A 27,086-nucleotide genomic window follows, 5' to 3' on the forward strand; every position below is an offset into this window, starting at 1 on the left:
CCCCACCCCCAACCCGGTTCATTTGAACATGAGATAAGGGATGTCTTAGGATGAAGCGTCAATTCTAAACTTTCCTTTTCTACCCACATCCACACAAGTCTTCCTCCACCTCTCTTCTCCTCTCTTTCTCCCCCTCCACCACTCCACCACCACCCACATACATCCACCCTGTTTCATTTTCCCAGTTATGGTAAGAGCACACAGATCTTGTTGCGCCTGCCACAGTGTTTAAACTCTTGCATCTACCAAAAGAACTAAGTCGACTCTTAATAATAGGGAAAAATAAGTGTTTATTTGACACAATATTAGAACAACAAATACACTATGAACTAACGATAAATGCTACAAATCTATCTAATGCTTCAACTTAGCTCTGTGTACCATCTGTGTACACTAGACCTTGTTTGGGCTCCACATGATGTTGTGTGGTTGCTTTCTGATGGTTTGAGGTGTCATCTCTTTAAGTGGCTATTCTTGAGTTACTATATTGAGTGTGGTTTTGCGGCGATTCTTTACTCCAGTTTTTGTGCTCTTTTAGAAGGATCTTGAATATCTTCCAGTGAATCAAATCAGGTTCGGTCACTGATCAATTGGATTCATTAATTGCCATCCTTATTTACCCTGTAAGGTGGTGGTGAACTAGAGTAAAGATTGTTAATACTAACCAGTAGTCCTTAATTAACTCTTAATCAGAAATACCCTTCGAGAATCTTGCAATTTAAAAGTCCGATCTGACATTTAAAATAATCAATCTGATCCAACCAGGTGTTGGCACATTGCAGGGTGGTCCTTAAGTGCCCATTACTGGAGGTGCTGGGTGCATGTAGCCTCCTCAGATACAGTTGCAAGGCACTTCAGTGTCTGGTGCACACCTTGGTGTTACCGATTTGTCCCGGGGACGACATTCCGTGGTCCCATTCAAACCAAAATTCGGGTGTGTATTGTATGATCTGTAGCTACCAGATTTGTTTGCAAACTGTCTGTGAGCAGCTGTAGCCTGTTTGGATTCTGCAGCACGTTGATTAACATAGTCACTTTAATTAAGGCTGGCTTCATTCCCCAATATACTTTAGTCCTTGTCCACTTTATCAAATTCATTATAAATATATCATTTGAGTGGCCTGTCCAGCCTTAATCTGAATAGTGAACTGTTTTGGTTTTATTTTCTCTACAGCTGTTTGCCCACCTGCTCATTATTTCTAGTATTTATTGTTGTTATTTCTTATTTCCAGCATCTGGAATTTTTTTTTGTATCTTAAGGCTAGTGATGGTGAAAATACCAAAAAATAACCTGCTTCAACAACTTTCAGAATTATGCAAGTGTGTGTTGAGGGTAAACAAGGTCAGACTTAGTACTGACTCTATGTTGAGATAAGTTACTGCCATTTAACTGCAGACCCATGTGAATAATAAATGAACTAACCAGGGCAAGATGACATAAAACTGTGCTCCTAAACCTTCAGAGAATAAAATGATAAAATGCAGGTCTAGAAATCTAAGTTCAGATAAGAGTAGATCAGTGGAGCTGGCATGTGTTTGCTTTTCTGTTGCATTCCATTAGACAGCAGAATCCAAAGCACTGGAGCCTAGGTAGTGACTTTGAATAATGTGCTGTTTCCTTCCATTTTAAGGCATTTTGATACCTGTGGATACTTTCTTTCTCTTCCAAATTATATTATTTCATTGCCTTGACTGTTTTGAGTTTTAATTGTTCAGATGGCTTTGCTGTTTAAGAAACTATAGATCCTGAGAATGGGAAGTATTTAGCAGCTTTTACTTTTTTCTTAGCTTTCCATTGATTATAGGTTTAGAGAATTAATTGCAAAGGTGCAAGTACCTCCACTTAAAAGGATTTTCTTTTTGATCAGGGAAGGAAGAAGTTTAAAATTGTGACTTTTTTTTTCTCCAAATAAGGTTTGAAGAAATGAAGGGCTGTGTAGTTTAAAAATGGCCAAACTATCTCAAATTGAGCAATCCTTTCTGAAAATTGGCTGTAAATAGTGTAATGAGATGGTGCAACCTGTATGGTGCTTTGTTGGAGCCAGTTAAATGCCATTGAAAATAACTACTTTCTGCTTATTTGTCCATAACAGGAAGTACTCTGTTTACAATTTTCTTTTGGGTTGTATTCAAATTCTTTTCCATGGTTCCAACTCTGTCTATAGATCAGTGCTTCTCAAAGCGGAATCAGGACCCCAAGTGGGGCTGCAAACTGGAACTTTGGGATTGAAAGCTCTGTAGTAACAATGGTGAGCTCCACGCCCATCACCTTCGCTTGCAGGTTTTCTCTTCCCTGACTGTCTTTCAGTTGAGATTCTTCAGTTCTTGAAATGGGGTCACAGAAGTTTGGGAAACCATTATCTAGGCACAATCTAGGTGAGCACGTCTATTAGCTACCTTCATTTTTTAAAAATTAAAACTGGAAAGTTGGTCCTTATAAATGGTTTAGATAGTTTCCAAAATTTATGACCACAGAATGTAAACAGTTTAGTCAGTTTTGTGTATATGCTAAGATCAACTGCCTAATTCCAAGGGCATGAATGCAGATCCATTTTTTAATGATTTATCTGGGTATAGGGCTTAAACTGAGATTTGTCTGTCTCCATTTTCTTTCCGTCCCACCTAGAAATGCATGACCAGTAGCTGACCACTCTTGCAGTTCAAAATGCCTATCGAGATTAGAATTAAATTTCATAAGCTAGTTGTCATACAGTACAAACGAGGTCCTTTGGCTCATCGAAACTGACAACTAAGTCTACACTGGTCCCATTTTCCAGTATTGGACCATAGACTTGAATGTTATGATTTGATGCAAATTTATTGTTCTTGTATAAATGTAAAGTACATATTTTGAAATGACTTTAGTAATAGTAGGGTTACTTTTTCATGTTCAGTAATAGCAATTTATATTGCACCTTTTAAATTAATAAATCAAGGAGGGGGTTCACAGAAACATTATAAAACAATGACAATGCTACCTACAAGAAGGCATTATGCTAGTTGACTAAACGTTTGGTCAAAGATGTAGTTTTTACGGAAAATGCAATAGAGAGGCTTTACAGAGCCACCATTAATTTAAATTATTAAAATCCAAGATCCTGTGGAAGCAAGGATTAGATTAACGTAGGTATTCTGGAGAGTTGTAGGCTTGGACATTATTACAATCCTAGGAGGAGCAAGCCCATGATGGGATTTAAAATAAAAATGAGAATTTTAAAATTAAGACTTTGTTTGATTAGGAGCTACTGTAGTTCTGTGAGTTCAAAGGTGGTAGGTGAACAGGGCTTGCTGAGAGTTATGACCTGGACACCAGAGATTAGGGTGAGCTCATGCTTTTAGAGGGTGCAATGTGGGAAATTTAGCCTGGAGTACATTGGAATAGTCAAGTCTGGAGATAACACAAACATGAATAAGGTCTTTGATTAGTGTGTAAATTGGAAAATGTACAATAATCACAGCCATGTGAGTCTGCCATTTTGATTTGCTACTTTTGAACAGTTTCAAATGTGGTTGGATTGAAGTTATTCAAAATTTCATGTTGTGGTATTGGGTCATTTGAGGACAAATACAGTTATCACACCCACTTTTTTTCAGATTAACTGCTGTTGGTGTTATCGTTTCATGTTCTGAAGTTACACCAATGGTTTTCAAATTATCAAGATGGGTGGTTCCATTTTTATTGTTGGAATTTCACACTTCAATTAATCCAGACTTGGAACTGGTTTCCCACTCGCTGCTTTGGAAAGATAGGAATCGCTGGGTAAATTGTTTTTGAGCTTTTGTGAAACTTGCAGTCTGGTATGGCATATTTCAAATAAACATTTGGCACATACTTTCTAAATAGTTTTCCTTCCTGAATAATTATTCTCTCATGGGTAAACACAAAGAACTGCCTTTAAACTATGATTGGATTTCATGCTTAAATATTTTAAAGGGAACTTGCTGCTTAATTTAGAAATGATTTAACAGGTTGAAATTTTGTGACTTTTTTTAAATGGAAATGTTGGCTGTTCACTACCAAAAGTTATTGTTGACAACATTTGTTGATAAATTCTTAACATTTAACTAGAAGCTAGGGGTTGTGTCGCAGAAGTGATCAGACTTGCGGATTTTGAAAGGAAAGGTATGGTGCTCAAATAAGATATTGTGAGCTTTGTGGGAGGAAGAGTGCAGTGTGATTTAATGATGACTTGAAAACCAGTATGATGATTAAATGGGGAGGTGATAGAATTGCAGAACTTAGTGGTACAAAGGAGGGGCGATAGTGTGTGGTAATGTTACTAGACTATTAATTCAGAACTCTAGGCTGACGCTCTGGGCGTCATAGGTTTAATTCCATGGCAGTTGTTGGAATTTAAATTCAATTAAAATCTGGAATTGAAAATAAATCTCCGTAATGGTGACTATGGGTCTGCCACTTTAAAGACTTGATTCACTAATGCTGTTTCAGAAAAGAAATCTCAGCTGGTGTGGCCTACATGTGACCTTGATGCAGAGCAAAGGGCTTGATTCCTAAGTGCCCTCTGCAATCCCTAGCAAGCCACTCATTGAAGGATAATTTATGGATGGGCAAAAACAAACAACATTAAAAATGTGATTGGTGAGGAAGGTTGAATGTTTGGTGGTGTTTATTGCAAGATGAGTGAAATATAAAAATAAGGAAGTTTTTACTGCTGTTGCTCAAGGCCTTGGTGAGCTCAGATCTGGAGTACCTTTCCAACTTTGTATCTAAAGGCCAAAGCTGTGCAGTACAGTTCTGTTGGAAGCACTTCAGAATTTTTGTGCTGATCGTTTCAAGAGCAAGAAACTAAATGTTGGATGATCCAAAGGTTATCTAACGATGATGCACGAAGGACTATTGGTAACTCCTCCACTACTTGAGAGTTTTTATAATTGAGGAATACATTCCACATCAAGATTGGTGTAAGGCAATGTAGTGAATAAGATCGTAGCACACTACTTGACATCGACAGCCTGGAAACGTGGGCAGGTCCACATCATATGCCATTTTACATAGAAGTGTGAAATGATTTACTTGGAAGTATGCCATAGAATAAAATAATAAAATGTGGATAGAGGATATTGGGCCAATTGAATCTACCCTCCAAAGAGAATCCCACCCAGATTCAGCCCCCTACTCTATCACTGTAACCCTGCATTTAATATGGCTAATCCACCTAGCCTACACATCCTTGGACACTGTGGCCACACTAAATTGCCCAATTCACCTAACTTGCACATCTTTGCACTGTGGGAGGAAACCTAAGTACCTGACGGAAACCATACAGGAAAATGTGCAGTCTCGTACGGTCAGCCGAGACTGGAAACAATCCTGAGTCCTTGGCACTGAGGCAGCAGTGCTAGCCATTAAGCCATTGTGCCGCATGGAAAGGCAGTATGGTCTTAAATGGGACTATTTTAAGCCACCTGAGGTATTATGATTCTAGCAGCTGTTTATTACCAGACCAGTTGGATTCCAAACAGGCCTGACAGATCATAACCATTTGTTTTGGTTTTAATTAAGTGGTTGCTAGCTGAACCTTAGGTGCACAATGCTGCAGATTTCTCTTTAACAGCAAGATGTAAGTTTATTGCAAAAGGAATGAAGAAAAATAGAATAATTCCGACTGTTTACTTATAATAAAAATTCCAATGTTTTGAACATGGTTTAATCCCATTAATCCCAAAACACCCACTTTTAAAAAGTGAAAAGAAATAAAACAGCTTTTATTTTTGCCAAAACACCCTGGTTTTGTACCCATAATGTCACTTGTATAATGCTCACACCAGAATTCCTGTATCTAACACCTCAGAAGATTCAAGTTATTTAGGACTTCAGTTTTTAAGTTGGAATTATGGTATGCTCTTCCTGAAGAATTCTTCCACCTGAGCTACACTGTATTTGAATGAAATACAGTGTAGCTTCAGTTTTTAATTTGATCTGGAACCAGTATTAGCTCTTAACCCCAATGATATAACTCACTATCACCTTCTCAGGAGCACTGCTGCACAGAGCCATCATGTTCCTAGGTCTTCATAGGACTGAAGCACTACCCTAAGCTAAAAGTGAAACGAGAAGTTTCTCTTACTCGCCCAAAAGTGCCTACATCAAGCTTAGAAAAAATTCCATAAATCTGAAACATACTTTTTGAGGCCCCATTATTACCATACTAGGTTGCAAACAATCTAAAGTACAAGTCCACTACTGCACAAATCCATTCACTCTGCAGCCAGGCTGCAGAACTAACATATACTGATGTAAAAGTTGGATTTTTTAGACTATTTTTAAAGCTTCAGTTTATAGGGCTGACTATTACACAAGCACTAGTTTTGAGGGGGTTAAATTCATGCTGCAGTTTGAAATACTGTATTTTCAGCAGAAGTTGATTTGATTGCTCAGTTAATCCTGATGAAAGAAGAAAAACAAGTAATTACTTTTACCATAATTCATGTATAAAAGCAATAGAAACAAGAATGAATTACTGGTAGGAAATTGTATTTATACAGACCGGTACGAAAATTTAACCTGTCAAAGATTAATTGAAATTCTACAAAATCATACTGTTCAACATCGCCATGGCCTAGTAATGGCACACTGAAAATGAAACATTTATTAAATTCTGAATGTGTAAGCATCTTGAACTTTCCTGTCAAATTCTTCCATTTTCCTCCCATTTACTCTTATATGTAATGAACCTCAGCATCATTATCAAATTTGTCCAAGAAGTAAAGATACATGTAGCTAATGCATTTTATTTTTATTCAGATAATGGCACAATTAAAATGATTAACTTTTTAACGATATTAACTTTTGGATGTATAATGAACAAAGTGTGATAAGTGCCAGTCTAAATGAATGAATAAAATCAAAACGTGCTGTAGTAAACCAAGTGGGCTAAGTAGAGTATGAATGAATAATAGAGTCGCAATATAGTAAACAAAGAGTGATGAGTAGGTTACCAGTATGAATGAATGTGATTTTGTTTAAATGGGTTAATGGGAACGTGCAGTTTCCTTTGTAAGAGATTTATAATTTTTTAGATTACATTACAGTGAGGAAACAGGCCCTTCGGCCCAACAAGTCCACACCGACCCGCCGAAGCGCAACCCACCCATACCCCTACATTTACCCCTTACTTAACACTACGGGCAATTTAGCATGTCCAATTCACCTGACCTGCACATCTTTAGACTGTAGGAGGAAACCGGAGCACCCGGAGGAAACCCACGCAGACACGGGGAGAACGTGCAAACTCCACACAGTCAGTCGCCTGAGGCGGGAAATGAACCCGGGTCTCTGGCGCTGTGAGGCAGCAGTGCTAACCACTGTGCCACCGTGCCGCCCACAATGTGATATAGTAGGGTCAACTTTTACACCAGATATATGGGAAATACAAATTTTTTTGGCCCAAAATGAGGGGTCAACCTTTACATGAGTATATGCGGTACTTTTAGGTGAAATCACCATGATTGCAGAAATAACTAAAGTTACTTCAGGTGCCCATCTAAATCACCAGTAGCTAATTCAATCCCAGCAGTCCAAGTTTGTAGCAACAAACATTAAAGGTTATTTATATAGTGGGCAGCATGGTAGCACAGTGGTTAGCACTGCTGCCTCGCAGTGCCAGAGACCCGGGTTCAATTCCCGCCTCAGGCGACTCTCTGTGTGGAGTTTGCACATTCTGCCCGTGTCTGCGTAGGTTTCCTCCGGGTACTCCGGTTTCCTCCCACAATCCAAAGGTGAATTGGCCATGCTAAATTGCCTGCAGTGTTAGGTGAAGGGGTAAATGTATGGGAATGGGTCTGGGTGGGTTGTGCTTCGGCGGGTCGGTGTGGACTTGTTGGGCCAAAGAGCCTGTTTCCACACTGTAAGTAATCTAATCTAATCTAAATCCGACAGCTTCCATCACAGTATGCACTCATGAATCTTTGGCAGATGAAGGAAAAGTTCATTAAAGTAGTTAGGATAGTGTATAGTATATTTGCTTTTGTAAATAAATGCATTGAATAGATATAGGAGTCATGCTAATCATTGGTTAGTTTTCATTGAAATATTATGTCCAGTTCTGGGTAACCCACTTTATGAAGGATGTCATTGGTTTGGAGATGCTACAATCTCACCAGGTTCATGGAATGAGAAACTTAAATTATGCAGAGAGACCGGAGAAGCTGGGATTGTTCTTAAAGCAGAGACCATTTTGAAGGAAACTAAGTAGTCAAAATTGAGTTTTGATGGGACTATTCGTTCTGAAAGGTTGATCAGTAGCAAGAGCTTGTAAAAATAATAAGGATAATTAGTAATGGACCTAGAGGAGAAATGAGATATTTGATGTAATTTTCAAGATCTGGAAGGGTGATTGGGTAGACTCCATCAGACCTTTCAAAACTCAATTGAATATGTACTTGAAGAGGGCTTGTGGAGTTACTACAGCAGAACCTGTAGTAGGGGCTGTAATTTAAAAGTCTTGCATAGGCATGGTTAATTGAATGGCCATTTTCTGTGCCGTAAAATTCTATGATTCTGTTCTATCTGCAGTTAACCATAGGGAGAGATTCTGGTTTGGTAGGTGGCTTGATAGATGTTTTGTAGATTAAAGATGGTCATGTTTTATCGATGTTGCTTTCTTGTTGGTTTAAGTGCTGTACTTTTTTTTGATGCCTTAATTATATTCCACTTGGTATTAAGAATGTGTATAGGGTATAAGCAGGCAGGGTAAGAGTTAAGTTCTGAGTTTTATGAAACAAGGGGTTCAGCTGAGCATGACTCAGATCACATTAGTTAACAATGAGGTGCTCCAGGCAAAAATAATGGGTTAACAAGGTGAAAAGCATTCATTGTGAAGTCGGGTTATTCATTGTGTAACAGAAGATGGCTTAATCTTTACTGTTGATGCTCGCTGATTGTAATGGTTACCCAATTAATATGTATGTTGCTTTATCTGGATGCTCCTCCCTGTAAAATGACTGTATAGTTCATTGAGAAACTGCTGTTCCAGAGAAGGCAGTGAACTCGTGTCTCTGTGCACATGGGTGATTGTTCTCTCTCCATCCAGGGCCCAGAATAAAGATGAAGGAGGTAAAACTACACTGTGTCTGAGTGTTTGCTTTGACTGGTGTGGGGAGGGGGGTAGAAACAGGACGAAGTATCTTAATTTGGCCTAATGCAGTATGTGTTGAGGAATGAGGGGAGAGTTAATTGCATTCATTTCAGCTTGAAAAAAATGCAAAATCCAACTCTGCTGCATTTACTTCTGTCAGAAAATGTTTGAATATGACATACCTGTACAGTATTAGAAGTCGAACACACCATTGACTATATGATCACTTTTTCATATTTGTGGAATGCTTTAAGGGGGCAAAGAGAAACCAGAGGAGAAAGTGAGGTCTGCAGATGCTGGAGATCAAAGTTGAAACTTTATTGCTGGAACAGCACAGCAGGTCAGGCAGCATCCAGGGAACAGGAGATTCGACGTTTCGGGCACAGGCCCTTCTTCAGGAACCTGAAGAAGGGCCTGTGCCCGAAACGTCGAATCTCCTGTTCCCTGGATGCTGCCTGACCTGCTGTGCTGTTCCAGCAATAAAGTTTCAACAAAGAGAAACCAGGAAATTTTCTGAACATAATCATAAGCTTGTGCATCATTAAAATTATAGTTGAAACAGTAACCACTGATATTTCTCTTGGGTTTTTAAAACACCACTTTCAGGTGCTTGTCATAATGCTTTGAATTAAAGTCCTGGGCACTGTATCATTTATTTGGGCTATCTGCTTCTACTTGGAGTATATGAAATGGAGGCTTTGATCATTTTGACATTTTTTTATATTCACAATTTTACAAAGATAATTATCAATTTACAAAATGTTGCTTCATCAGTCTTTAAATATTTTGTATACAACCTGCTCAGATATGAGGCATGGTTAGTAAGTTTTCTGATGACACCAAAATAGGTTATGTAGTGGATAGTGAAGAAGGCTACCTTTAGTAAAGTGGGACTTTGATCAGATGGGCCAGTGGACTTAAGAGTGGCAGATAAATTTTAATTTAGATAGATCTGAGGTGTCTCATTTTGACAAGGCAAATCAAGGAAGGACTTGTACACTTAATAGTAGAGTCTTGGAGTGTTGCTGAGCAAAGAGACCTGGAGGTCCAGGTGCATAAGTCCTTGATGGTGGAGTCACAGCTGAACAGGGTAGTGACTAAGACATTTGGTACGCTTGTCTTTATTGGTTAATGCATTGAGTATAGGAGTTGGGTCATCTTGTTGCGTCTCTACAAGACATTGGTGAGGTCACTTTGAGAACACCGCATACAGTTCTGGTCGCCCTTTTATAGGAAGGTGCAGAAAACATTTGCGAGGATGTTGCTGGGACTGGAGGGTTTGAGCTATATGAAGAGGCTGAATAGGCTGGAGTGTTGAAGGCTGAGGGATGACATCATAGAGGTTCATAAAATCATGAGAGGCATGCAGAGGGCCAAGGTGTTCTAGGGTGGGGAAATCCAAAACTAGAGGCTAAAGGTTTAAGGTGAGAGGGGAGAGACGCAAAAAGGACCTGAGGGGTAACTTTTTCGTACAGGAGACGTTGTGCATATGAAACGACCTACCAGAGGAAGTGGTGGAGGTGGGTATAATTACAAATTTTAAAAGGCATCTTGGTGGGTATAAGAATAGGAAGGGTTGAGAGGGATAGGAGCCAAATTCTGGCAAATAGGACTAGGTCAGATTGACGATGCTTGGTCAGCATGGATGAGTTGGACCGAAGGGTCTGTTGTATAATTGACTGTTATTGTGCACCTTCAGAGCAAGTGGACCTGAACCTGGGTCCCCTGAATCAGAGGTAGGGACACTCCTATTACACCACAAGGGCCTTTTTGGTCTCCCGTCAAAGTACTAACCAGGCCTGAGTCTGTTAGCTTCCAAGATCAGATGGATGGTTTTTCTGATCATTATGACTGTAGGCTTCATCAGACTCAATATTCTTAAATATGGTGATAAACAGCTGAGTGTGTCTATTCCTTAGTTGCATCCTCAAATTATGTTTCAGTGGACCTTTGCTAGTTACTAGATGTTACTATATTGGAACAGTTACTGTTTAGTTAAATAACTTATTATTCTGTGAAGTTTTCCAGTAGAGTTAAGTTATTCCAATTTCTTTTTTTTTTGTTGTCTTTTAACTATAGTGTATGAATAATGTGTTTTGCTTCAAGGCTAGTAGTTTTACCAATTGAATCTAAATGCACCAAGTGGCACTTGCTTTTAAAATAAGCCAAAGTTAGGGTTGTCTTAAAATTTTTGAGTGGGGGTTTGATCTGGTTGATAACCATTGTCACATTTTGCTGAGGGCAGAATGGGGAGTTTGGAGCTGCCGTCAGACAAGGTGGGAATGGGTTTTGTTCTCTGATTGGGAGAGAGTGCTGCTTAATGGGTTGGGAAGGATAGTAGGAGGCTGCAAGAGTCTGCTGAAGTGGTGAAGGAAGTTATAGGAAGAGAGGAGAGAATACTGTTTTAAACCTGTCAACAAGAGAATTTTCCTAAACTGGGGTTGTTGGATGGGTAAGGTATACTGTGGCAGGATAATATCTGTGGAAATGCTGCAGGTTAAGTTACACTCAGTCTCTGCTCCTTTCCTTATTGTTGCTGAATTCTACTAGAAGAAATGAGGCACTTCTATGCAGGAGTCATTAAAAGAGTCAAAATGAACTGAGAGATTCCAACCGAAACTCAAACTAATTACCCTTGTCACTATGTGCCTATGCAATGTAGTTGTTTGGAGGGCATGATTCATGCATTATAATGTGGAAGATGTAATTCTGGTAAAAATGGGATTCAATTATTTCAATTGCCAGATGATAAATAAATAACTTTAATCATTTCTATTCATGTCATGTTACTTGTCAATGACTCATCATGATGATTCAAGAACTGGAAGGCAACAACAGCACCAATACCTCTGTCTCCTCACTGACTCTAACCTGCCATTCTAAATAGGTAATTGAAAAGAATTTCAAATGACAGTGGATGAGTTGTACAAAAAAAAATTTACTTGTGCAGCTTAAGCTAGTAGGGCCACCAGACTTCAAATCAAATTATTAGAAAGTTAACTTGAAACTAAATTTAAAGCCATAAGCTATTGAAATTAAAATCATAAAGGCAGTAGTCAAAGTTGTCCTTATGTCATTGTGGAGTTAATCTGAATTAAAATATTGAGGTGACATTTTTAAAAATGTTTAAGACTGTTGAAGAAAATTTAAGTTGTGTTAGCATTTCTTGATCCTCTCACTTAGGTAAAACTCCGATGTCAGAAAGGAATTCCACCCTCACTCAGAGGCCGAGCTTGGCAGTATTTGTCAGGAAGTAAAGTAAAAATGGAACAGAACCATGGGAAGTTTGATGTGAGTATAAACCAAAGCGCATATACTATGGCTCTTACTAAAATATTAACATTAGGAAGTTTTAATGGATTACACCACGGATACGTTTGCAGTACTTTCTCTCCAATGCTTTCCCCTTGATGTACTTGAAGTCTTTTGCTTGAGTAAGCCTTCAAAGGTGCCTCATCCTCCCACCGAGCCTGACTGACTAGCTGTGACTGCTTGTAAACTGCCTACCGATGAAGCAGTTGACGTGTATATCCTCCTAGGAGTCAGTCACTTCTGAATGGGAGCTCTTTTTTTTCCTTCCTTAAACCAATTTATTGGCTACGTCATTTGTCAACAAAGGAATACTGAGCTATACAGGATTAAGGAGCTGCTATACTTTGGTGCTGGGAGGACAGAATATGGTGGATCCTGCTACAATAAACATGGTCAAGATTTAAATTTAACAAGATTTAAATTTATCAACAACCAAGATGTAGTAAATAGGGTTATAACTGCTCCAGGTTAAAATACTCCAGGTTTTGCATGTCTGATGGAAACTTATTAGCAGTGACCTCAAGTCTGTAGGGTATGTTTTGGGTGATAAACTTTGTATCCCACTTGAACAACATTGTCACATGGTAGGCCACAGAATAACAAGAATTATAGAAGGTGTGATGAGTTGAAACTTTATTGCTGGAACAGCACAGCAGGTCAGGCAGCATCCAGGGAACAGGAGATTCGACGTTTCGGGCACAGGCCCTTCAAGGTGTGATGAGTCATTGGAGACTCATTGGCTGGTACCCGTTTGTGTAACAGGCACGTATCAAAAGGCACAACAGGGTAGTTGTAAAGCCAGGGTAAACCTGACTGTTTCACCTTTGGCAGCCAAGTTTACTCTAGGCTGAGCTGAGCTTCTGATCCCATTATCAAACCATACTCCCTATTATTTAAAAACAGGAATAACTGGATGCTGGAAATCTGAAACAAAAATAGGAATTGCTGTAAAACCTCAGAGTTAACGTTTCAGGTCCAGTGACCCTTCAGTCCTGAGGAAGGATCCCTGGACCCAAAACATTAACTCTGATTTCTCTCAACAGATGCTGCCAGATCTGCTGAGCTTTTCCAGCAGTTTCTACTTTTGTTCCTTATTATTACTTGCTTAACATGCCTATGTCCCCTCGTTGCCTTGGCTAATCCGTTGAAACTTTAATCCATACCCTTATTTCATTCCACTAATTTGACAATTTGTCTTTAGAATTATTGTTTTCAAATCCTTCCAATGTCTTTGTAATCTTCTTTAGTCTCTCAACCCTCTGAAATATTCGTACTTTTCTAATTCTAGCCTATTGAGCATTCCTGATTTTAATTCCTTGATCATTGGTGGTTGTGCCTTCCATTGCCCAAAACTGTAGCATTCTCTTCTTACACCTCATTAGCTCTCTTTCTTCCTTTAATGCACTCCTTAAAATCAGCTGCTTTGACAAAGCATTTGGTCATCATACTTTGTTTTATAATGCTCCTGGGATTTGCTGTGGGATCGTCCTTTATGTTAAAGGCACTGCATCACCTCTTGTATTGTCTTATCCCATTTGGAGCAAAAGAACAGTAAAATAGCCTAGATCTTGCATTGCTCTTTTAAGTAGTCTGTTTAAAAGCAGTTTCTACAATTCTAAATAATTTGTCTGTAAAATATGATATTAAATAGTGATTGCAATTGAGAGAACCTGACAACGCTTTTCTGTATCAAAACAAATATTAAAATTTGGCTATAATGGTTGCTTTCCATAGGAAATGGATCGGTCACCTGGAGATCCAACGTGGCTTGATGTAATAGAAAGAGATCTGCATCGTCAGTTTCCTTTTCATGAGATGTTTATTGCAAGAGGAGGCCATGGGTAAACTCATACTTCATGTATTTAATCTTTGTCCACCTTCAAAGATCTGTGCTCTTTTGGTTCTGGCCTTAGGGCAGAAAGTTTTAGAACAACTTAGTTAACTGTTTCCTATATGATACTCTAAATCCAATCATCAGGAATGATAGTTCATGTAAAACAATTCGCTGGAGTGAAGGGAGGCAATTCTTTATCAAGCTGCAACAAGTAGAAAGGTTAATTCTTGAAAAGGGATTCCAATAAAGAAGAAGGGACTATTTCTGGTGTTTTTGTGCCTTATTCCTTAAGGATTATTGTGCTTGCACCTATTTAATTACATTTCTGAATGCTTTTGTAATTATCCTTGACATTGTGTTTCTTTTAATGCTTCTGAATCAACTTATTTTTTCTTCAATTTGTGGATTCAAACCACATTCTGAAATTTGACTGGAAAATCCCAGCATACTTCACTGCAGGACCAAGAAAGAGGAAAAATTCTTCTATTTGTATACTGTCTTTCAGCATCTTGATATCCCATTAATACACCTTGCATACATATTTCAAAGTTCAGTAACTCCTCAAACTAGTTGTTTCACCAAAATTTGAGGCATTTATTGGTATTTCTTGCTCATTAAAATCAGGTAGAATTTCTGTTTTTTTTAGTTTAAAGTTCATTTGTCTGAATGATTTTATTCAACTTTATTTAAAATTGTAGATTATGATTGTAATGCTTAATTTTAGTGGAAACTGTAATTTGGGAATTTTTATGAATTCAGGTAATGTTTATAAATCGATATCTTTGAAGAGAAAATGAGGTCTGCAGATGCTGGAGATCAGAGACGGAAATGTGTTGCTGGAGAAGCACAGCAGGTCAGGCAGCATCTAGGGAACAGGAGAATCGACGTTTCGGGCCCGAAACGTCGATTCTCCTGTTCCCTAGATGCTGCCTGACCTGCTGCGCTTCTCCAGCAACACATTTCCGTCATAAATCGATATCTGCCAAGTTAAATGCAGCTTGAAAAGTTGAGAGGCACTCACTTTTTAATGTTGACTTTTTTCTCCTGAAAACATGAACATTGAATCTATGGAACTTTATACTGAAGAAGAGGAGAATGCCATACTCGTAACCAAAACTAGATCTGAATGTCAAAGTAATGTTTTTGCCTAGTTTGTTTTTGTCGTCTCAAAATTAGGTTTTTTTGGTTTATCTTAGGCAACAAGACCTCTATAGAGTTTTAAAAGCATACACAATTTACAGGCCAGAGGAGGGGTACTGTCAGGCACAGGCTCCCATCGCTGCTGTCCTTTTGATGCACATGCCTGCTGAGGTAACTAAGTTGCATATTTTCTCCCATTGTTAAAAACCAATTTGGAAAATCTGTTCAGAGAAAATTATGTTCTAAGTATTTAAAAATGCATGCAAATAGGGAAGGTCTGTAATAACATGTGAAATATGTTGTAAACCACTTCCTCACAAGGGAGGAAGGGAAAATCAGAAGTTGAGTTGTTTGCACAGAAGCATCAAATTCTAAATGTGTGATCTAGTTGACTGGTGTCATAGTATGCCTTTGGGAAGAGAAGTAAATTTTTAAAAATTGAGGATGAAGGTTTTTTTAAAAGAAAAAGATCCTGGGTTCCCTTTATTTCCTCAAGTTAGCAGTTCATTCTTCTATAAAATTAGACAGATGGCAGCTTCCTGTTAAACCGCCACTAACTTCTTTGGATATGAAGCTGTATTTAGTGCTGGTATTACGTACTGTCTATTGTAAATTTAGGTTACATTTCATTAGGCTTGCTCACATGTAACACTCCATTTCGTAAATTGCAGTTTATTAATTTCATGTATGAGTTAATAAATGAGTTAAATTAACTAGTTAAAAACCACTATTTTATATCAAAGCAAATTAAACTTAATTCACCTGTAAGATTTATCCAACAACAGTCATACTGGAGCAATTAATGTTAAGATATTTTTGGACTATTACTTCATGAGCCATTTTTACCTATCTTGATTTGACTACTTTAGGGTCAAAATTCTCATGGTTCTGTTAAATCTTCAAAAGTAGTATTTTCATAACATGGTTGAAACTTTGTATAAAATTTTCTTTATTTTTCATAAATGTTTTTTGTCTACCCTGGTGGCTTGGCTTCATGCAAAAAAGTAACTTGGACCTGCAGTTGAGCTGAAAAATGTGTTGCTGGAAAAGTGCATAAGCCCTTCTTCAGGAATGAAGGCGTCAATTCTCCTGCTCCTTGGATACTGCCTGACCGGCTGCGCTTTTCCAGCAACACATTTTTCAGCTCTGATCTCCAGCATCTGCAGTCCTCACTTTCTCCTGCAGTTGAGCTTTCTACTCTACTTGCGATGCCCCTCTTTGTCCATATGCATTATTGCTTGGCATGCATCTTAAGGGCAGAAGAACAAGGAACAGGAATAGACCATTTGGTCCTTTGAACTTGTTTCACCACTCAATACGATCGTGGCCGTCTTTTGTGGACTCAGCTCCACTTAACCGCATTTTCACTATATCCCTTAATTCCTTTATTTTTCAAACAAGTATCTACCTTAGCTTTAAAAGCGATTACTGAAGTTTCATCAACTACTTCCCTGGGCAAGGAAGTACATAGATTAGCAACCCTCTGGGTGAAGAAGTTCCTTCTCAGTTCAGTTCTAAACCTGCTTCCTCTAATCTTGAGGCCGTTCCCTCGTGTCCTCGTCTCACCCACCAGTGGAAACATCTTATCTATTTCTATTATATCCTTTCCCTTCATAATTGTTTCTATAAGACCCCCCACCTCATTCTTCTGAATTCCAATGAATATAATCCAAATCTACTCAGCCTCTCCTCATAAGCCACCCCCCTCAACTCCAGAATCAACTTAGTGAACCTTCGCTGCACCCCCTCCCGTGCCATTACATCCTTAAGTAAGGAGACCAAATCTGCACACAGTACTCCAGTGTGGCCTCACCAGAACCTTGTACAGCTGTAACATTACCTCTCTGTTTTTAAAAGCAACCCCTTTGTCAATTATAGTGACAACTATCGCTAATGTGTGTCTCTTTTGTAGGGTGATATGAGAAAGTTCAATTTTAAAAGACATTAGGACAACTGTGTTTATAAACAGTGGTTAGACTATATGTGGAATACTGTGTTTAGTTCTAGACATCTTCAGAATGTTATATTAGCTAGACAATGTGTGTGACATACATTGTTAACATTTCTGAATAGATTAATATGTGAGGAAGGATTACATAAATAAGGTTTGTATGAAGAATATGTTTTTGTGATATATAATGGAACTGGTGGGGTAAATGGATGAGAATTATTTCTGCTCATGGATAGTCTGAATTGTCTAGCAGACAGGCCTTTCTGGAAACACACATCACAAACGAGAGAGAGATAAATTGAATAATATTTACTGTCCTTTTTGTATAACACAGATATCTTTTTAAAATTTCATTTACTTTTAGAAAAAAATGTGATGTGTTTCCGCAAACCCTGTTGTGAGGTCTAACTTAAATTACCTATGATATATTCATTAGGGTTAAAACCAAGTAAATGTTTTTTTACTGCATTCAAAACCCTGGTGAGTGATTTGCAAACTGCATTCAGGCACATGCATCCAGGAAAGCAAAGGACAGAATAATAGAATCCTTAATGTGAAAGCAGGCCATTCGGCCCATCAAATCCAACCATACCTCCAAAGAGTATCCCACCCAGACCCATTCCCTTACCTTATCCCTGTAACCCTGCATTTACTGTGGCTAATCCACTGAGCCTACACATCTTTGGATTGTGGGTGGAAACAGGGACCACCTGCAGGAAACCCACAGAGAGACAGGGAGAATGTGCGAGCTCCACACAGTTGCTCAAAGGTAGAATCAAACGCTGGTCCCTGGCACTGTGAGGCAAAACTGCTAACCACTGACCTGCCGTGCCACCCTAAGTTACAAATTAAAATCAAAAATATTAGAATTAGTTCATGTATGTTAGTGTCTAGTCTATCAATGGCCAGTTGAGGTTCTTTCAGTTGGCTGTTCCTAGAAGTCACATTTGTAGGAACTTGGATGCAGTCAACTTGTTGGTGGTGTGGTAGTTGTCAGCTTTGAATTCCTTAATTTTGTGGCAGATTTAGTTTTTTCAGGAACAAAAGGGTCTTTGAAATTGGAGGTCAGTATTTAGCTTAAGCATGAAATTGCTTACCTTGTCAATTTTATTAACACCTGAAGAGCAAGTCGAACACTGAAGAATTGAAGGTGATTTCAAACAAGTTAGTTTGTCATGTGATGGGTCTTTGGGTTTGGCCACACTCTAATGAGGTGGATTTTGGTATCCTGGCCAAAACCTATTGTGTTTTGGATAGATAACTGCGGAGTTATAGAACATAGAAAAATACAGCGCAGTACAGGTCCTTTGGCCCTCGATGTTGTGCCGATCCAAGCCCACCTAACCTACACTAGCCCACTATCCTCCATATGCCTACCCAATGCCCATAAAGAGGGAGAGTCCACCACTGCTCAGTGGCAGGGCATTCCATGAACTCGCGACTCGCTGAGTAAAGAATCTACCCCTCTATAGTATGGCGACCAAAACTGCACACAATACTCCAGATGCGGCTGCAACATGAGTCATACCTGATGTGAGGAAAATGAGCAATAATAAAAGATATAAGAGAGTAATTGGAGCATATGAACATTGAAAGCTTGCTCTCCATTTACAGATGCCATCAATGGCAGCACAAATATGGAGCATAGAATACAAAAGCAAAAAGGAAATACATATCTTCTATAACATCTCTGTTATGCTTCATATGATGTCCTATATATTGGCTGCTGTTTCAAAAGGTACTTAAAAACAATAGAAAAAAATGCAATGTAGATTTAATCGGATATTGCAAGAGTTGCAAGGATTCACAGATATGAATAAAAACTTCAAAGTAAGGTTTTCTTCAACAGGGTTGAAAAAGCAGAGGTTGTCTTATTAAGATGTTCAACATTATTACTAAATTTCAAGCTACTCCATATGAATTAAGAAAAACAATTAACCTTTAAGGCCATGAGTCAGTTTGTTGGTTTTGCAATGCTTATAATCGCTCTAACAAAGACACTGTGACGTAGCTGTAATGTAAATCGGAAAGTAACTTCATCATTTATCTTCAGGTCCCTTTACCATGATTTGTCAAATATGACGACCCAAGGGAACAATAATTCCTGATCAAGTAATTTATTAAAAGAAATTTACGATTTTAATAAACTCTGAGACAATTTCAAAGTGTCCACATTTAACAAGTTTCCAACATCTTTATTTGCATCTTGTACATTGTATTTTTGATTGTTCTTCAAAGAATTACATACAAAATAGAAATGACTTCTAGTTTAACAGACTTCTGTCAGAATTATTCATTCCTTTGCATTCTAAACCATGAAACATGTGCAAATTTAGAGCTTTATCTACACCTGTTTTTCTATCTATTTGGACAGTTGTGTAGCATGTCAACCCAATTCTCATTTGTGGCTGCTATAGTTTTTATCATCAATAGCATTCACATTATTGTTATTTGTGTGAATTTCTGTTGCCCAGTTTCTGCCCATGCCACTGAACTAAAATGAGTGTGATTGGGTCATGAATGGCATCGTGAGAGTCTCTGAGTATGACATATAATTCCCTGCATTCTTCTTGATCTCTCTCCAGAAACCGAATGGTTGACTACGCTATTTTCTTCCAATGGCTCTCTGTTGCCTGGCTAAGTGGGATAGTCCAAATTTTGTTTTGTTACCTATCCAATTTGTACAATGAGTATTTCCAGTAACAACTCAACTTTTCACTTTTGCATCATAACCTCTTTATTAGCACCAAGTCAAACAAATAATGAGTTCATTGGATTTTGGGTTTAGAACGGCAGAGGGAAACATCCTTTCTTCTATCCTTTTGTATCGGCCTGGCTGCAATGTTCATACAAAGAAAAGTGTTACATTCCAGGAGGGCGTTGTAATCTTTCATCTTCTGATAATGCATGGCCAGAATTTTTACAGACAGTTTGGTTGATTGACATCATGTGATCACATGCCATCCATGTTGTCAGTGCAATAAAGGGACTATTTTTAAGTTAAATCAAGCAAGTGAGTACAATTTTAAGCAAAACAATTTAAGATCTCACTCTTCCTGTCATCTTGGCATTAGAGGATAGGAATTTGATATTCTTGGTGAAAGTAAGAAATAAACAAATGGAGAAAAACTACTGTGTAGACCCATTAACAGCAGCAATACTGTCGGACAGAATAAATCAGTGCATGAAAAAAGGCAGTACGTTAATCATGGGTGACCTTTATCTTTGTGTAGAATGGGGAAAATCAATTTGGCAAGGTAGCCATATGGATGAGTTCATAGTGTTTGGAAAAGCTTTGTACTGTGGATCCAACCAGGCATCGGGCAAATTTTGGATATGCTAATGTGTAAAGAAGCAGCTCTAACAAATGATCTGAGTAAAAGATTCCCTAGAAAGCAGTGACTAAAGCATGGAAGAATTTAGCATTCAGTTTGAGTGAGAGACACTTGGGTCTTAAATGATTGCTAAACTTAACTGAGAGTAATTATAAAGGAATGAGAGCAGAGTTGGCTGGAGTAAACAAAGAAAGGAGTTTAGCAGAAAAAAATGCTAAAGTACATTTTATTTAGAAAGTTCATGAGTTACAGTAAATAAATTCTAGAAAGAGAATAAATAGACTATGGCTAATATAACAAGTTATGGATAGTATAAAATTGAAAGAAATAAAATGTGGCAAATATTAGTGCTAAGCCAGAGGATTGGGAAAGTTTTGAAATCCAAGATGACCAAGCAAAAGGGACAAAATAAATCGAGGGTAAATTGAGAGTAAATAGAGAGTAAATAATATCAAAATAGACTGCAAAAGCTTCCTTTCTTATATAAAGAGAAAGAGGACAAAGTAAACATGGGCCCCTTTAAAGAGTGAGTGTGAGGAAATAATAATGGGGAAACCATGGAATTGCTAAGGATTTAAATATGTTGCATCAAGTTCACAGTAGAAGAAATTAATGGTAATCTAAAACTAGTAAATAATCTAGGGGCAAAAGTGGGAGATGAAATAATTTCAATAACTATCTCTTTATTTAATGAAAGATATACTGCCATTGGATGCAGTCAGAAGAACATTTGCTTGGTTGACCTGGGGTATGGTGGCGTATTCTTAAGGGGTTGAGTGGATTGGACCTGTACTTATCGGAATTGAGAAGAATAAGAGGTGACTTTATTGAGATACCAGATTCTTGGGATGTTTGATTAGGTATATGTGGAGAGGTTGTTTCTCCTTGTGAATAGCATCCAGAATGAGAGGGCATAAATGAGCAAATTCCACCTCTCCCTCCCAAATCTGAGGCTAAGAATTTTTTTTAGGGTAGCGAGTCTGTGAAAATATTTATCACAGAGCTGCAGAGGCTGGGTTATTACATTTATTCAAGATGGAGACTGATTTTTAATCAGTGGGAGAATCCAGGATTATGTGGATAAGGCAGGAAAGTGAACTTGAGGGTTATCAGATCGCCCATGATCTCATTGAATGGTGGAACAGATTCTGACTAAATGACTGCTCTTCTTGTTTTATGGTCTTCTACTCATAGCTTACGAGGCTTGGTGAATGGCTAATTTTAAAACTGATGTTTTTGTTCATTAATTAGTGGTATTATTCAATAAAGGGCAGTGGTGGTTATATAGAGAGAGATCATCAATCAGCCATGATTTGTTTTGGTTGATTAAACCAACTTAGTGTAAATGACCTAATCCTAAATTCTGAAAAGCAGCCATAGAATAACTTACTTATCACCTTTTTATTAACTTATTATAACATTGTCATTTTATGTCTTGGTTCAAATTTGCAAGTTTTTAAGCATCTTTTTGCCTGAATCCAAAAGTCTGACCTGGTAAATTACAGTCCAGGAGAGTATTTCACAAGCTGACAAAAAAAACCTTAATTTGCTAGATGACAGAAGTAACCAGCATTGTTCAGTGTCTTTTTCTGTAAGACTGCTGATCTTCTTTGTCATGAACACTTCTAATGTTTTTTGTTTGTTTCACAGCAAGCTTTTTGGTGCCTTGTTCAGATTTGTGAAAAATATCTTCCAGGATATTACAGTGCTGGATTGGTGAGTTTTAAAACCTATCAAGAAGACATTCTAAGCATTAGAAATGGCTAAAGTCAGGACTGTCAACTGTAGTTGCAGCATTTTGAGTTCTTAATGGGAATGTGTGGTAGAACCAAACTGTGGAAACAACAGTGCTGCAGTTTCATCTTTACATGCAATGATAGTGAATAACCTAGACTTATTTCTAGGTTATTCACTATGTTTGGCTGAATGAGTGTTAATATAATTGTACAATATTCCTTTTAACGCAGTTTTTTTAGAATATTAAGTGTTAGTCTTTACAGAGACCAATATCCTTGTAAAAACAAAATTCGAACTTGCAGTTAGCTCTAAAGATGGCGATATACGATATTACATTTTGCACTTCCAATGTAATAAAGGGTCAAAGACTCTAAGTACTAAATATTTGTTTTTGTAAGCAACTTACACTGTTAAACCATAAAATAGATGTTTTTTTTAGCACAGACAAAAAGAGTTCAAATACATTTTACTGTGTTACATCAGAATCCAAGGTGACTTAATTCACAAGGTTTACTTCTGTCCTTTTTTTGTCTCAGCCTGGGAAATTTTAATACTGAGAAAGACGATTCTAAGATTTTTGTCTTCCCAAAGCACAAGCAAGGTGAATCTTCCAGCCTTGTTGTAATTCCTGATGAATTGGGTGTTTTCAATTAAAGTGCAAGCTGCCAACCCCTGCATGTTGAACTGTTGTCTTGCTGCATATAGTTGATCTCCCTGCCTGGGATCCTGGCATATTGCATGTGATTGAAACTTTTTAGGGGTAACTTGGCTCCTTTGCTGGAAAAGCCCATCCCCATTGCAGTATGAATCTCATGGGTCTTGTATACCAGTAGAAATGCTGAGTAGTTATCTATGAGATCACAAAACCTTTATCTTGGAACTTAATGGGCAGCTTTAAAGCATAACTCTAAAGTCTCAGCTGTTTTCTATGATGGAGATTGATTTTCCATAAGCTGGCATATACATTGTTGGCATAATTTGCAAGGGTAAGTAGCTTGCACCACCTTTCCAGTAAAACAATCTGACCGTTCCACCCCGCCCCCTCAAAATGTCTAGCAATCAAACTATCCAGGTTTGTTGTGATGTGTAGATCAGAGCAGGCCACGCTCCACTCCAGTTTATCTTAAATTGAAGACACCGTTTCAAATCAGAAAAATCTTAAACCTCATGGATGGAACATATTTGGAATTGTAAGGCATTTAGGTGTGGCGCGGTTATATGCTCAAGTCGTAAGTGCAAGATCTGGTTGCTGCCAGCCATCTCCTGTTTGACTTTACAAATATTTAAAAATGCACTTGTTGACTGAGTTTTCTTATTTTGCGTCATTTGTAAAATGGAGCGGTGTGGTTTAGGTATAGGTATTGCATAGGGTCTTGTGTTTTTTTTTTACGAAATAGCACAATTTTTGTACACCTCACCAATTTCAAATTTAGTTTATTGAAGAATCATTAAGGCATTTTTTAACAAACTAAATCCTTCAAACATGGCTTCTTTTGGTTTTGACAATGATAAGGACATTATGAAGGTATGAAAGCAGATCTAGCTAAATCGAGCTGTCAAGTTAGGTTATGGGATAGCTCAGTAGATCTACAGTGGCAGACATTTAGGGGGTAGTTCAGAATGGGAGGTCAACTCAATTGAGAGCTAGTTTCTGATACAAAATGATGGCAACAGTATGGATTTGATTCTGCACAGTCTGAGGACTTTCCTCTCAACCTGTCCCCTCACCTGAAATATGGTGACCCTTGGGTTAACCACCACCAGCCATGTTTCTTTAATGAGAGGACAACCTGATGGTCATCTGGAACAATGGCTACTTTACCTTTTATTTCAGAACATTAGTTTTTACATTCTAACAAGAAAGAAAAGTTCAGAGGAAAACCCAGCTGATTAAATTAAAAACGATGAAGGGTTATAAAGAAAAAGCATATCATTACACAAAGAGGGTGCCAGGTGAGAAGACTGAATCAAATATAAAAAGCAACAAAGAGTGACTCCAAAACACAGAATTTAAGGAGACATGAGAAAGTTAGCCAGAAAAATGGAAAAAATCTAGTAAGAGTTTCTATAAATACTTGAAAAGAGGAGTTGTCAAAGTGAGTGTTGGTCCTGAAGAAAGTGAGTTTGGAAATTAGAAAATGGAAAATAGTACCAGAGAAGTGGTACTGGTTAGTGCTGCAGACAGACAATTCCCCAAGATGGAGATCATCTTAGGGTCTTAAAGTAAATGAATAGTGAGTGTGTTTGTGCATTGGTTTCAGTTTTCCAAACTTTTTTGGATTCAGTGTCAGTTACATTAGATTTTTAAAAAAAGTGACTGGGACTTCATTATTCAAAAAGGGAGGGAGACAGAAATACTTTTAAGGCAGTTGGTGAATCTTGATGAGCAAGGATGTGACAGGTTTTCAAGGATAGGAAAGTTATATTGAGTAAATTACCAGATCAGTCACACTCTTGTGGCAATGTTAAGGGCTAAGATGAAGAGAAATTTGTCAAGTGTCCAAGAAAATGTTCTGCTTCAGCATGTGGACGTACCTATTTGGGAAGGTGCAAAACTTGACCTAGTCTTGGGAACTAAGGCAGCGAACTCTGGACCAGTGAGCCTGACATCAGTGGTGGGCATTCTGGAGGGAATCCTGAGGGACAGGATTTACATGTACTTAGAAAGGCAAGGACAGACTTAGAGATACTCAGCATGGCTTTGTGCATGGGAAATCATGTCTCACTTGATTGAGTGTTTTGAAGAAGTAACAAAGGATTGAGGGCAGAGTAGTGGATGTGATCTATGTGGACTTCAGTAAGGCATTTGATAAGGGTTCCTCATGGTAGACTGGTTAGCAAGGTTAGATCACATGGAAGGCAGAACTAGCCACTTGAGTGACAGAGGGTGGTGGTGGAGGGTTGCTTTTCAGACTGGAGGCCTGTGACCAGCGATGTGCCACAAGGATTGGCGTTGGGTCCACTGCGTTTCATAATTTATATAAATGTGAACATAGGTATAGTTAATAAGTTTGCAAATGACCCCAAAATTGGAGGTATAGTGGACAGTGAAGGAGATTACCTCACAGTACAACAGGATCTTGATCAGATAGGCCAATGGCAGCTGGAGTTTAATTTAGGTAAATGTGAGGTGCTGCATTTTGGAACAGCAAATCAGGGTGGAACATATCCACTTAAAGTTCTAGGGAGTGTTGCTGAACAAAGACCTTGGACTGCAAGTTCATAGTTTCTTAAAAGTGGAGTTGCAGGTAGGTAGGATAGGCATTTGGTATACTTGCCTTTATTGATAAATGCCTTTATTGCATTTAGTATGGGAGTTGGGAGGTCATGTGGCTGAACAGGACACTGGTTAGGTCACTTGTGGAATACTGTGTTCACTTCATATCTCTGCGCTATAGGAAGGATTTGTTAAACTTGAAAGAGTTTAGAAAAGATTTACAAGAATGTTGCCAAGTTTGGAGGGCTTGAGATGTAGGGAGATGCTGAATAGGCTGGGGCTACTTTCCTTTGAGCATCAGAAGCTGAGGGTGACTTTGTAGAAGTTTATAAAATCATCAGGGCATGGATAGGGTAAATAGACAATGTCTTTTGCCTGGGTGGTGGAGTCCAAAGCTAGAGGGCATGGGTATAAGGCGAGAGGAGAACAAATTTAAGCGATCTAAGGGGTAACTTTTTCACAGAGAGTATTGTTTATGGAATGAGCTGCCAGAGCAAGTGGTGGGGGGTTAGTACAATTACAACCTTTAAAAGACATTTGGATGGGTGGAAGAATAGGAAGGGTTTAGAGGGATATAGGCTAAATGCTGCAAAAGGAACTAGATTGATTTTAGAATATCTGATCGGCAAAGACGAGTTGGATGGAAGGATCTGTTTCCATGCTGTCATCTCCATGACTCTCACCCTTAATGGATAGTGGAGATGGCTTGAGGGTCTGAGTGGCCTAATCCTGCTTTTAATTTGTTTGTGTTGAACACTTTTCATAATATTGATTTGCATGTTTACATTTTCAGTGTTATTTTCAAAGTTATTAATAAAATATGCACAATTTGCCAACTGAGTACAACTTGGATTCTTTCCGTATATCTCCCCAAAGTGGCAACTTGCAGAGAAGCTTGCCACAAAGGACAAAATTCAACCTTTAAACTTGTGTGTACAAACACCTAGATTTTGAACATTTTGTGCTCCATCACAAGGTTTTACTGTTCAGTTTAGACCAAGTCTCTCAAATCTACTTCCTGAACACAGTTGCCTTTATCTCCTATTTTGGCAGCTTCTCAGTTTTCTATTTTCCATTTGTGAGGGAGCTTAATTTCCTTTCGCACTTTGACAGTGCTATTCTTGCCTCTGTGGCCAAAACTTTCTTCAGTTCAAGTTATGTACAGTAATATCATTGTGTAGGAGTCCTTTTGTATGAATCCAGAACACTGCCTGGGTTGCAAATAAAGCTCTGTAAATGAAGTTCCATATTTAGTTGTCTGGATGTCGAGTATCTTAGATATTTCTAACTTCCACGGATAATTACCATATTTTACACCTTATTAGTTCAAGAAAATGCCACTTTGCTTTGGGTTCTCTTTAACAAACTGTCATTTATTGAATTTTATCTCAATTAAATCACAGGATTGCATGTTTGTTTTGCATGTTTCTCACCCTGCAGAACAACAAGTGTACCTAATTGT

At 38.2% G+C, this 27,086-nt stretch overlaps 1 protein-coding gene across 1 annotated transcript in view; it reads left to right on the forward strand.

Annotated features, from left to right (window-relative positions):
- The window catches only part of tbc1d10ab (TBC1 domain family, member 10Ab), a 66,285-nt gene that overhangs the window by 25,576 nt on the left and 13,623 nt on the right, over positions 1 to 27,086 (forward strand). Inside the window, exons 3-6 of the mRNA XM_043715666.1 lie at positions 12,282 to 12,389; positions 14,145 to 14,251; positions 15,441 to 15,555; positions 22,321 to 22,386. Coding sequence (XP_043571601.1) covers positions 12,282 to 12,389; positions 14,145 to 14,251; positions 15,441 to 15,555; positions 22,321 to 22,386 — 396 coding nt within the window. The remainder of the gene's footprint in view (positions 1 to 12,281; positions 12,390 to 14,144; positions 14,252 to 15,440; positions 15,556 to 22,320; positions 22,387 to 27,086) is intronic.

This window comes from Chiloscyllium plagiosum, chromosome 25 (genome assembly GCF_004010195.1).
Source record: "Chiloscyllium plagiosum isolate BGI_BamShark_2017 chromosome 25, ASM401019v2, whole genome shotgun sequence".
Taxonomy (NCBI): Eukaryota; Metazoa; Chordata; class Chondrichthyes; order Orectolobiformes; family Hemiscylliidae; genus Chiloscyllium; species Chiloscyllium plagiosum.